This window comes from Quercus suber, unplaced genomic scaffold (assembly GCF_002906115.3).
Source record: "Quercus suber isolate HL8 unplaced genomic scaffold, Cork oak 2.0 scaffold_229, whole genome shotgun sequence".
Lineage (NCBI taxonomy): Eukaryota > Viridiplantae > Streptophyta > Magnoliopsida > Fagales > Fagaceae > Quercus > Quercus suber.
In genome coordinates, this window is record NW_027069687.1 from 95,111 (window position 1) to 107,036 (window position 11,926).

An 11,926-nucleotide genomic window follows, 5' to 3' on the forward strand; every position below is an offset into this window, starting at 1 on the left:
CAAGAAGACACATAAGCTTGAGTCATGTGCGTTGCACATGACCCATTTTAACTGAAGAGAGCTGTGAACCAGCTGTGAGCCCTAACAGCATTAGCCACAAACATTTTCTCCTCAAACACCTCTCACCCACAGCCTCACGCCTCTCTCTCAGCTCCTCCACCACGCCTCTCTCTCATCTCAGCGAACTCAGACCGGCAAGAAGTCACTGAGGCGGAATCGACGGCGGCCATATGCAGCAGCAGCCGATCTCACTCTCTCATCTAAACTGGACAGCCCCTCTCTCTCTCCTCAAACTCCTCAAACCCGCATCTCAACCTTCTCACCTCTGTTCTCAGAACCTCAGATCGGCAAGAGAATCTGGCCACCCAATGCACATGGCCAGCCTCTCTCTTTCTATTCAAACCCGCCTCTCTCCTCTCTCTTTCTCTCTTATCCCTCTTCCCAAACCAGTAAGAGAATCCGGCCACCCACTGCACACGCCGTTCCTCCGCCTATTCCGCCCCATCCCTTCTCTCAATCCGTTAACAGCCTTCTCTCTCTTTGCCATTCCCATCCCCCACCCATCTCTTCGCCGCTAAGGACCACCGATCCTATCACCCATCTTTTCAAGGTTCCGATTTTTTCCAGGTTTGTTACCAAATCCCTCTGTATTTAAGATTATTTTGGTACGCTTTGTGTGATATATATGGATGATTTAACTTTAGTTTTTTCCTGCTATGATAATTAGATTTATTGTTTTTAATTTTTTAAAAATTACCAATTTTAATTCTAGTTTTTGCTTGTGATAATTACATGGTGTCTCCTGTTCCTAGATTTTAAATAGTTAGTTTGTTGAACTCACACTGATGGGACGAATGTGTTATCTATTTGTTATTTGCAGAAAATGTGATATAGGGATCCAGGCAATACGCAAGGCAAAAAGAGCATATGAGACTTTAGAAAAGAAACTGAAAGAGAGAAGGGATGGGAGTTTAAGGGCATTTGAAAACCTTGGAAAGAAATGGAATTGTAAACGTGAAGAGGGATCAGAAAAAATGGACATGCTTCTAACTGCAGCCAACACTCTAAACTATGAAGAGAAATTGGCTGCTGTTCAGACGGACTTACAAAAAGGATAACATTTTCTGCAGAGGACAACATTTGAATTTAACGGTTTGGTCAAGTAGTGTTTTTGATTTTGTACTTGTATCCCCCGATGCCAAAAATATTATTTTTGCTGATATGTAAACGGATAGACTCCGCTGACTTTTGGAAACATAACTCGGGGAAGATATGATTCTTAAGGTTGTATATTGCTAGTCAGCAGCTCCAGAAACTATTATATGTAGCCTTGACCCTGCTAAAGTGAACAGGAACTATGAGACCAGTTTAGTTGGAGAGTTTTGAGAGGCTCTGTTAAATTTGCTGCTCTGTACTTCAGTAAATATTTTTGAGGTGATATTGGAAGCTAATGTTTCTCAGTTTTGTTGTAAAATGAATTGTCCAAAGAACAGTTCATGATATCTGAAGTAAAGGATACTGTTCTTTTGTGCTGTATTATCCTATGGTGTAAAATGATATTTAGCATCATTCATAAATTTGGAGTAATCATACTATTGTAATTTTCTCCTGTGTCAATTAGTTCACGGTGCCTCATCCCAAGGGTGATATGAATTTTTGTGAGAAGGGTGCATTAGGTATGGAAAATATTATTGTTTGTGAATGCAAAATTTTGTGTACTTAAAAAAATGGAGATAAGTCAATAATATCTTATATTATAGACCCGACAAAATTGAGGTTTTGTATGTTAGGTACTACATTTTTTAGAACATAATAGATTAAGAGAATTTGAATATAAGTACGTAGAAACCTGCAAAAACTATTAAAGTTCTTTAATGTCTTGTTTTAAAGTTGTAGGTATTTTTTAAAATCATATAATTGCATGTAGGTAAGTTACATACACCCAACCAATAAGTTTTGAGCTCATAACTTGGGAACATTAGAACTCAACAAATCTATTGCCTACTTTGCCTGCTTTCTTCTGCAATTCAGGCTATATTTGTTTCACCTAAATGTTTTCTGCCAACCAAATCCATATTTAAGTTTTAAATTCTTGAATCTTAAAGAGAGCCAAATAAAAAGAAAAGCTCAACAAATCTATTGCTAAATTTAAATTTCCTTCCATATCATTCTATTGCATTCATTTAAAGCTGCCTTGTTCAAATATGCAAATACATAGATACAAAAATATAAAAATGAACTTTCCCATTGCATATGAAATTATCCAAAATCTATCAATCCAAATTGTGCTGTCCAGAAAATCTATCCACATTGTCAGATATGCTTTCCAAAAATCTGTCAAAGTCAGATGTGCTGTCCAAAAAATACTGTCAAAGTTCTGTCCACTAGATGTTATATAACAGCCAATATGTTGTCCAAAAACTATGCAAAACACAAGGAAAACAGCCAATATGGTGTTTTTCAAAGGTTGTCAATATCAGAATCTACTGAAACCTGCAAAATATGCCACCAAATATAAAATAAGTGTATGGAAAAAATAACTAAAAGGAAAATATAAGTTTAAGTTGTAGCAAAATTCATAACGACTATACACACCTGATTCAAGTCATATAACCCAACGTGATCTTGCCCAACCAAAAATTCACAATCAAAATATTCCTACATATAGCAGTTAAACAAATCAATATTTCATTTTCTATGCTAATGAAAGTAACTAGGTAGTAGGATATTAGACAAAATTTATAAGTATACCTGATTCAGACCATTTAATCCAACAATATTGTCTTGTCCAACCAAAAATTCACAATCAAAAGATTCCTATGTATAACATTTAAACAATCAATATTTCAATTTCTATGCTAATGAAAGTAACTGGGTAGTAGGATATTTGACAAAATTTGTAAGTATACCTGATTCAAACCATTTAACCCAACAACATTGTCTTGTTCAACCAAATTGTTACAACTGAAAGATTCCTGTATATGACATTTAAATAAATTTATGTGTCACTTTTTAATAGTAGTTATTGTTTAATAGTATATTAGAAAAAATATGTAAGTAGTAGCATCATACCTGAGTTATGTTATCTACTAATTGTGATGGTTGTTCAACATTACCATGTTCTTTGTGAGAATTAATATTAGCTGAGGAATCGACCTATGTGGGAAGAAAAAACAATTGTCACATAAAACAAATTTATGAACCTACAAATTCATGTTCTATAATGGAATGTAAATGAACTTACTCTATTTAGGCCACTAAGTGATTGAACTTGTCTTGCTCCACTAGTCTTTTTGGGTTGATCCTTCTGTCCACTAGATTTTTTTTTTTCCTTTCTAATGAACTTTTCAACCTTCCTCTTGGACAACCTACAGTAGGCTTTGTTTTGATCCCACATATGCCTTGAGAAATGTCCACATGTGACTCAAATCCACCATCACCTTGTAAAACATTCTCGGGAACAACTTCACCATGGACCTCACCCTCCATAGAGGACAAACAACATTTAATTCTCATTTCTTGCAAATCTTGCAATAATTTGTCAAAACATTTATCAACATGTTCATACATCATCTCTCTCTCTGCTACAAGTGTGTTAATTTGAAGACATTTGTGACTCAAATGAGAAAGACGCTTTCCCACTGACTCTTGAGCACTACCTTTAATATCAATGCCACGATAGTCCTTGATAGAACCAACCTTTGCATCTTGTGTCCATCTTTTCAATACATAATGGGCTGGAATTCTCTTAACATTTTTCTTGTCCAGAACTTTCAAAGCATGGGAACATAGAATTCCTAAAAAGCTAAACTTCATGCAACTACATTGGACTGTCGTTGTTGAGGCTTCATATTTGACTAAGTGCTCTTGAGTTTTGTTTCGATATTTCACCCTGTATTCTGTGATAGAATCAGATTTACTAGCCTTGTAAATAGTACAATCCACAATCTTCACATATTCAGCTTGAAACATTTTGAATATTTCTGGAGTATACAACTTTGCAGCATGTCTCAACATCTCAAAATCAAATAGTAAAACTGGTGTTGTTTGCCTCATTTTGAACTCTGCTTGTAGTTCTTGACTTCGCTTATCAGATAATACTCTAGAGTAATGTCCAAAAAATTGCAAAAGACCATGTTTTGGCTTCAAATATTTCTTCAACACACTATTCATTGACTCACTGCATTGAGTGCTTTTCATATCAGCAGTGAACATATGTCGACCGTATACCATACACCATTTCTCTTTCACATCAAACATTTCACGCAACCATGGATTATCAGTTAGATTATATGTCTCAAGCATGTTATTCCAAGCAACTATCCATTCATTTTCATCTTCAAAATCATACACACAATTACTAAAATCATTTCAAAATTGGCTTGATGAATTAAATATATGATGTAGACGCTTAGCAGCATTCTAATAAATATGCCACACACATAGACGGTGATTTGATTCAGGAAACACATCTTCTATTGCATTAGCCATTACAGCAGATTGATCTGTAAATATAGTTTTTGGTTGTTTCCCTGACATTGCACTCAAAAAAGTTTCAAACAACCACTTAAATGACGTTATAGTTTCATCATAAAGTAAAGCTGCACCAAAGATAATTGATTGTTTATGATGATTAACTCCAATGAATGGAGCAAAGGGTCGACCATATGAATTTGTTCGATAAGTGGTGTCAAAACATATAACATCCCCAAAGTGTCCATAATCAACTATAGATCTAGAATCAGCCCAAAAAATATTCAAAATTTGATTATCATCATCAAGTTGTATAGAATAAAAATAAGATGGATCTTCTAATTGCATCTTTGTAAAGTGATCCATCACAGCACGACCATCTCCTCTCTTTAAAGCCACTCTCCTCTTGGAATTTACATGATTTTTATAGTCAACATTCAAAAACCCAAGATTTTCATAACCACCAACTTGCATGCTCAACAAATCTATGGTTTGTTTTATTGATACCCCGGATTTTTCTGCATCATCCGCAAAAGCTTGTTGGGCAGGTGTAATTTTCCTATTTGATCTTAACATGTGTTTCATTGGAGAAGGAGCAAACTCATGATTATGTTGTTCATGAAAAGAAACAACTTCTAACATACCATCCTTTTGAAGTTGACAAGTCATTTGTGCTAAACAACCAATTTGTGAAATTGGGTGATGGAAAGATACCTGTTCACGACGTCTGTCAATAACTCGTTCGCCTTCTCTTGAACAACAAAATGTCCTCCTCTTAACATCTCCTGCACTTCCTCGCCTGACATACTGTTTCCTTACACTGAAGCCCATTCTATGAGCATATTGTTTGTAAAACTCATATGCACTATCATCACAATCAAATTTCATTCCAATCGTTGGTGCCTTAATTTCCTTGTGTTTACTCGGGGTGTTTGGACTGCCATCAATAGGAGCTTCTTCCTAAATCCAAAAACCAATAAAAAGCAATAGTGTTAAATCCTTGCCGCCAACAATTACAACAATATTCAGAACTCAAAATACCTAAACAGTAGTTGCTTATAATCTTATAAACAGTCACGATGAACAACAACAACAATATTCAGAACTCAAAATACCTAAACATCCTATTCAACAGAAATTATACTCAAAAACTCCCAAAAAATAAGTATTATATAAATCCTTGCTGCCAACAATAAATACCCATTCAAAACCAACAAAACCATAAGCTCTTAAGCTATAGAACTCAGCTATGGTAATAATCATAAGGACAAATATTCAAACTTCAAATATAATGCAATTTGAGAAACTAATTTGAGGAAATAATTATCTATTATTTTTTTTTTAAAGAAAATCAGACCTGAACAAATTGAGAACCATTGCATTTGTCACTGTCAGGGAGAATGCTAAGAAACGATGGAGCGGTAGGAGCGGTGGTCCTTGGCGGTGAATTTATTGGAGCGGCATCGACTAAGTGAGAAACTGAATGGGGCAGAATCAGCGAAGGGGGAAGCGGGTGAAGAGGAGGATTGGACATATAGTTCGGTGAGATCGGCGGCTGCTGCATGGGGCTGCCGTCGATTCCGCCTCAGTGTCTTCTTGCCGGTCTGAGTTTGCTGAGAAAACAAAGGTGGAGGAGATGAGAGAGAGGCGTGAGGCTGTGGGTGAGAGGGGCTGTCCAGTTTAGATGAGAGAGTGAGATCGGCGGCTGCTGCATATGGCCGCCGTCGATTCTGCCTCAGTGACTTCTTGCCGGTCTGAGTTCGCTGAGATGAGAGAGAGGCGTGGTGGAGGAGCTAAGAGAAAGGCGTGAGGCTGTGGGTGAGAGGTGTTTGAGGAGAAAATGTTTATGGCTAACGCTGTTAGGGCTCACAGCTGGTTCACAGCTCTCTTCAGTTAAAATGGGTCATGTGCAACGCACATGACTCAAGCTTATGTGTCTTCTTGTTGAGCTGACCCGTGTCCCTGTTTGTAGGATTTCCTCCAAACATGTTTGGAGGAAATCCGGATCCATTTTATTTTATCTATTTTAACATATCATTTAACAAATCACTTATATCGTATTTTTTACTTTTAACACATCATCATTAAAATAACTTAAAATAAGATTAACTTTTTATTATAAAAAAAAAAAAAAAAAAACCCACCACACAAAGTAGAACACACGTCGGCGGCTGCTGCATATGGCCGCCGTCGATTCCGCCTCAGTGACTTCTTGCCGGTCTGAGTTCGCTGAGATGAGAGAGAGGCGTGGTGGAGGAGATGAGAGAGATGCGTGAGGCTGTGGGTGAGAGGTGTTTGAGGAGAAAATGTTTGTGGCTAACGCTGTTAGGGCTCACAGCAAGTCACAGCTCTCTTCAGTTAAAATGGGTCATGTGCAACGCACATGACTCAAGCTTATGTGTCTTCTTGTTGGGCTGACCCGTGTCCCTGTTTGTAGCAACTCCTCCAAACCTGTTTGGAGGAAATCCGGATCCTTATGTTTTTTTTTTTTTTTGTTTTTTATAATTTTTAAAATTGATAAATTTATTTTTTAAGGTTAGATGCTGATGTGGAAGTTGACGTGGATGTTGATGTAGCATTTTTAATATTATTTTAATGGACATGTTAGCATTTACTATGCCTCTGTTTGCCACGTTAGCTTTTGCCGTTGGTTGAGTAACGGAAAGGACCTAAATGTTAGGCGTTAATTGGTTTAGGGACTAAAAGTCGTAAAAATAAAATGTAGGGACTAAAATGGAAAAAGTGCAAAAATGTAAGGACTAAAAGTGCATTTACGCCTATTTTAATTACACTCTATTCCATTATATTAGTGCTGACTATTATAAGACGGGTTGTGCATCTAAATCCTTGGTATGGGTTTGGGGTGTTACATTAATATTATTAGCAACAACCATTACACTTTTTTCCTATAATGATAGGATTTAAATATAAGAAAAAATCTCTCCACACTTTTTTTTTTCCTCTTTCTTATAGGTCTTTTCCTTTCCTTATCCCTTCAGCTGGCTTACTCTTAGATGGATCTTTTTGGGATATTTTTCCTCCTTCCATTGATTTCCCCCCATTCTTATCCTAAAACAGGACTTTTAGGGGTGTTAGTATTGTTCAGGTTGTTTCATATGCATTTAATGTGGCAAGGATTAGGTGAAGAACCTCTCATTAATGCGGAGGTGGCAGTCTCTATGATGCTTATCTTCTTAGGGAATTTCCTGAGATATTCTTAGGGAGAATGGTACCTTGGATTATGAAAAGGAAACTGGTTTTCTGAGATTACTCCTTCGTATCATCCGAGGTCACCCATGTTTGTTTCTTCGGATGAGAGTTTTAGCGTTGGCAGCATATCCTGAACTTCTGGGGAATCATCTAGGGGACACTTCCCTTTATGATTCATAGTAATGGGCCTAGCCATTCATTTTTAGTGCGAGCTTTAAGGTCTTTTAGGCCTTGGCCTAGAAGTGGATCTACTCCTCTCACAAGAAACTTTAGTGAAAGAGAAATGTTGATTTTTTTAAATAAAATAAATGATAAATTACAATAATTCTTATCGAAATGTCAATAGTGAAGAATTTAAGTTTTGTCAGATTTGACATTTTCCATGACAACGATATAGTGATAACATTAAATAAATAAGCATTTATATTATGTAAAAATAATTAAGCAATATTGTATTCAATCTCAATCATTGAATGTAAACTAATTATATATATATATATATTCTTTTTTTTTTAGAATAAAAATAAAAATTTTATTTGAAGCATGCAATAAAATACACACATATATTCATTTTCTAATTTTATTTTATAAATTTATATAAGTTAATGGACTTGTGTCACATATAATTTTAATATGCTTAAAATGAAGTAATAAATGTAATGGAATTGCCTAATCTAGTACTGGCTAGGATGTGATCATACGAACACTACTGCATTGGATCTTATCAAAACTCTGCATTGTAGTGTGTTTGGGCAAGTGTAGTACTAGGAAGAGTGACCTCCTGTGAAGTTCTTGCGTTTGAAGTTTGAACCCTTTTCTTTTTTGAAGCAGACATAGGGATGATGATTTGAAATTTTGGTGGTGAAGATAGTTTCCCACATGACTACACATTATATAATTTCTATCTCTTCCTTAACACCAAAATAAAACAAATTTAAAATTAGATTTTTAGGAGGCCCAATTCAAGGACATGAAGTAGTCTGAGGAAGGGTGAAGATTATCAAGGGAGTCTGTGTTTGTAAGTTAAGCGGTTAGTTTTGATCATAAGGTCTATGAGGGTGGTCTAAGGATGAATGCCTCCTCGGCTGAGCAAAGCCGAGGGCTGAAGGGGTGGTTTGCCATCTAGGGCAACGTTCCAAGATATTTTATTGATACAGATATGCATCACAGGATAGGGAGAAGTCCTAAATATCTAAAGAAAAAGCTGCTACCGCCGCATTAAATGCTCTGTAGCTAACTCTTTGGCCGCATTAATGAGAAAGTGATACCTGAATAGTCATTTTTAGCTTTACAGCTACTACTAGAGGCTTCAAGAAGGTGCTGATAGGATAAAGATCAACACCAACAATCTACTCTACACGTGGAAGGCAGAGATGAAGGAAGGAAGAAAATATAAAATAGAAAGAAGACCCTGAAGGGGGGAAGATCAAGAAATTAAGAGAAAAACATTGTAGCAATCAAGAACTGAACTTGTAATCAAACTTGAGAGAAATATATAAGAACTGATCTCCTTGGATTGTACCGATGATGATTTTCTTTAGATTAAACCAGTCTATCTTCATTTTCTTGTCATATGGATCCACTTTATTTGTTGTCTAACTCATTAAAACCCAGTTTTCCAACTCACTCTCTACAAATTCATTGTATTGGCTCTTTGGGTCTAAGTTCATCCATCCGTTGGGCTTGGGAGTTAAATTTTGTCCTTACAATTGGCGGGATCAAATCGAAGGGGATGGGTGGGTAGAGGGGTAGGAAGCCTGGTCTAGGTTGCCTTCCTAGGCGCATTTCCCCCTGCTTGGGACTCCAGTAGCTCTTGAAGAGTTGACCTCGACTTGCACTGTATCCCCATAGCGTCTAGTATGTTAGTAACTTCTTGGCGGTGACTGGCTTGGGCTAGGAGAGGTTGGCTGAGGTCACCAATAGGGATCTCTAGGGATTGAGGCTAGTTGAAAATCTCGTAGTCATCCTCTAAGTCTAAGATGTCTACTATCTCTTCTTCTTTTTCTTCTTCTTCCTTTTTGATAGCAAGATGGAAAGAAATGGCCTCTTCAGTTGTGTACTAAGGTGGCAAGGGTACTTTAGGTATACCTTCTAGAATAGGACTGGTGGTGAGAAAACTAGAAGCAGCAACGCTTATCTGGTGTAGCCGTGGATCCCTCATCCTTATCTAGCACTTCGATGCTTGAAAACTGGATGACAAAGGCTTGTAGCTGAGTATGAGGTGGGCCGTTCGTAGGTGACCGTCACTATCAACGAACACCTCGGCTTTAAGGATCTTGTCTAAGATCAACCTAAACCTAAAACCCCACCTGGTTGCCCCTCTCTCATCGGGCAGGGGAGGCCATCGTGCTACTCCCCCGAAACGATCAAGAAATCTTTATACATGCCTTTGTTGGAATCAGGAAAGCATGAGATAAGTTTGACCTCGGGGTGCTTAGTTTTTAAGTAATACCCCTGCCCTTTTAGGTGGTAAAGGTTGTAAACCCAATTAATGTCGTGGTGGGTAAGGTTTAAGCCCATTTTCTCATTAAGGGCGTTTACACTACCTAAGATCCTAAACATGTTTGGAGCACATTAGGTGAGAGCTAATCTATGAGCCCTAAGGTAGTCCCTAGTGACGGTACCTATGGGAATTCTCATCCCACCCTCTATAAAGGCAATCATTGGGATGACCACTTCTCCCTTTTGCCTTTTCTCATGCCATTCCCATTCCTTACAATACCTAATGAACACTCCTAGCGGAATCCTATATTGAGCTCTAAAGCTTTCTATACCCTTCTTGGAGCCTACCAGATAAGCGAATCTACCCATACTTGAAGGAGGTTTGAAGGTACTAAGAAGATAAGGAGAAAATAGGGAGGCCTAGGAGAAAAGGACATGGAGAAAAGAAAAACAAAAAGAAAAGTAAATGGAAAGGTTTATAAAAACTTACACGGAGAAGAAAATTATCCTCGGACTGGCTCTTGATATGTGTGAGGGCACGAGTAAATGGAATAAGTACACAAGTTCAATGTATGAGTGCTAAAGTAAGGTGAATGAAGTGTTGGGGTAATATTTATATCAAAGAGAGAGTTACAAGTGGGAAAATTCCTGCTCGAGTTCCAGCAAAATCCTCAACTGTTGGATCTGTATCGCGCCGTAGAACGTGGGGAACATAGAGTCGTAGAAATTTAATGAAAGCACGTCTTGGATGCTGAAGTGTCAAGAGCATGCGTTGGGTAGTTAAAAAGATACTTGTGCAGATAAGGATGAGGTGTGACAAGCTACGGGGTCATTGTAGTGACATCAAAATCCTCCTTTTTTCCTGAGGAGCCAGAGAGGAGAATTTTAAGGGGCTATTGTAGGAGTATTAAGCCCAGCAATATATATATATCTATGTATATATTGGGCTAGGGGCCCAATTCGAGGATATGAAGTAGTCTGAGGAGGGGTGAACATTATCAAGGGAGCCCGTGTTAGTAAGTGAAAAGGTTAGTTTTAATTATAAGGGTCTCCATGAGGGTAGTCCGAGGATGAATGCCTCCTCGACTGAGCAAAGCCGAGGTCTGAAGGGGTGGTTTGCCATCCAGGGCAACGTTCTAGGAGATTCTATTAATACGGATAGGCATCACAGAAGCACAGGATAAGGGGAAGTCCTAAAATATCTAAAGAGAAAGTTGTTACCACTGCATTGAATGCTCTGTAACTAACTCTCTAGCTGCATTAATAAGGAAGTGATACTTGAACAGTAATTTTCAACCTTACAGCTATTACTAGAGACTTCAGGAAGGTCCTGACGGGACAAGAATCAATATCAATAATCTACTCTACACGTGGAGGGTAAAGATGATGGAAGGAAAAGAATATAAAATAGAAAGAAGAACTTGAAGGGGGAGAGATCGAGAAATTAAAAGAAAAATACTGTAGCAATCAAGAGCTAAACTTGTAATCAAACTTGAGAGAAATATATAAGAACTGATCTCCTCGAATTGTGCCGAGGACGATTTTCTTTAGATTAAACCAGTCTATCTCCATTTTCTTATCATCTAGATCCATTTTACTTATTGTCTAACTTATTAAAGCTCAGTTTTCCAACACACTCTCTACAAATTCATTGTATTAGGCTTTTTGGGCCTAAGTTCATCCATCCTTTAGGCTTGGGAGTCAAATTGTGTTCTTACAAGATTAAAATTTTATTTAACCATGCATCAACTTATCCAAAATAAAGCAAAAATTTGTTAAATTTTGAACTTGAACCATGATA

At 37.4% G+C, this 11,926-nt stretch overlaps 2 protein-coding genes and 1 long non-coding RNA gene across 3 annotated transcripts; 1 reads left to right on the plus strand and 2 right to left on the minus strand.

The window, feature by feature from the left end:
* The first annotated feature begins 8 nt into the window (after positions 1-8).
* Positions 9-1,536, plus strand: LOC136070369 (uncharacterized). The gene is made up of 2 exons (XR_010631626.1): positions 9-627; positions 881-1,536. It is a non-coding gene; the product is annotated as an uncharacterized LOC136070369 (long non-coding RNA).
* A 924-nt stretch (positions 1,537-2,460) lies between these two features.
* On the minus strand, positions 2,461-3,600 carry LOC112000666 (uncharacterized). The gene is made up of 6 exons (XM_065780260.1): positions 3,245-3,600; positions 3,073-3,156; positions 2,910-2,975; positions 2,752-2,817; positions 2,596-2,658; positions 2,461-2,493 (listed from the first exon to the last, which is right to left on the minus strand). Exons 1-6 carry the CDS (start codon positions 3,395-3,397, stop codon positions 2,461-2,463), a joined length of 465 nt encoding a protein of 154 aa, XP_065636332.1. The 5' UTR covers positions 3,398-3,600.
* LOC136070377 (protein FAR1-RELATED SEQUENCE 5-like) lies at positions 3,506-6,007 on the minus strand. The gene is made up of 4 exons (XM_065780261.1): positions 5,831-6,007; positions 4,443-5,433; positions 3,647-4,337; positions 3,506-3,527 (listed from the first exon to the last, which is right to left on the minus strand). The coding sequence occupies exons 1-4, from the start codon at positions 6,005-6,007 to the stop codon at positions 3,506-3,508; spliced, it is 1,881 nt and encodes a 626-aa protein (XP_065636333.1).
* Positions 6,008-11,926: the final 5,919 nt, after the last annotated feature.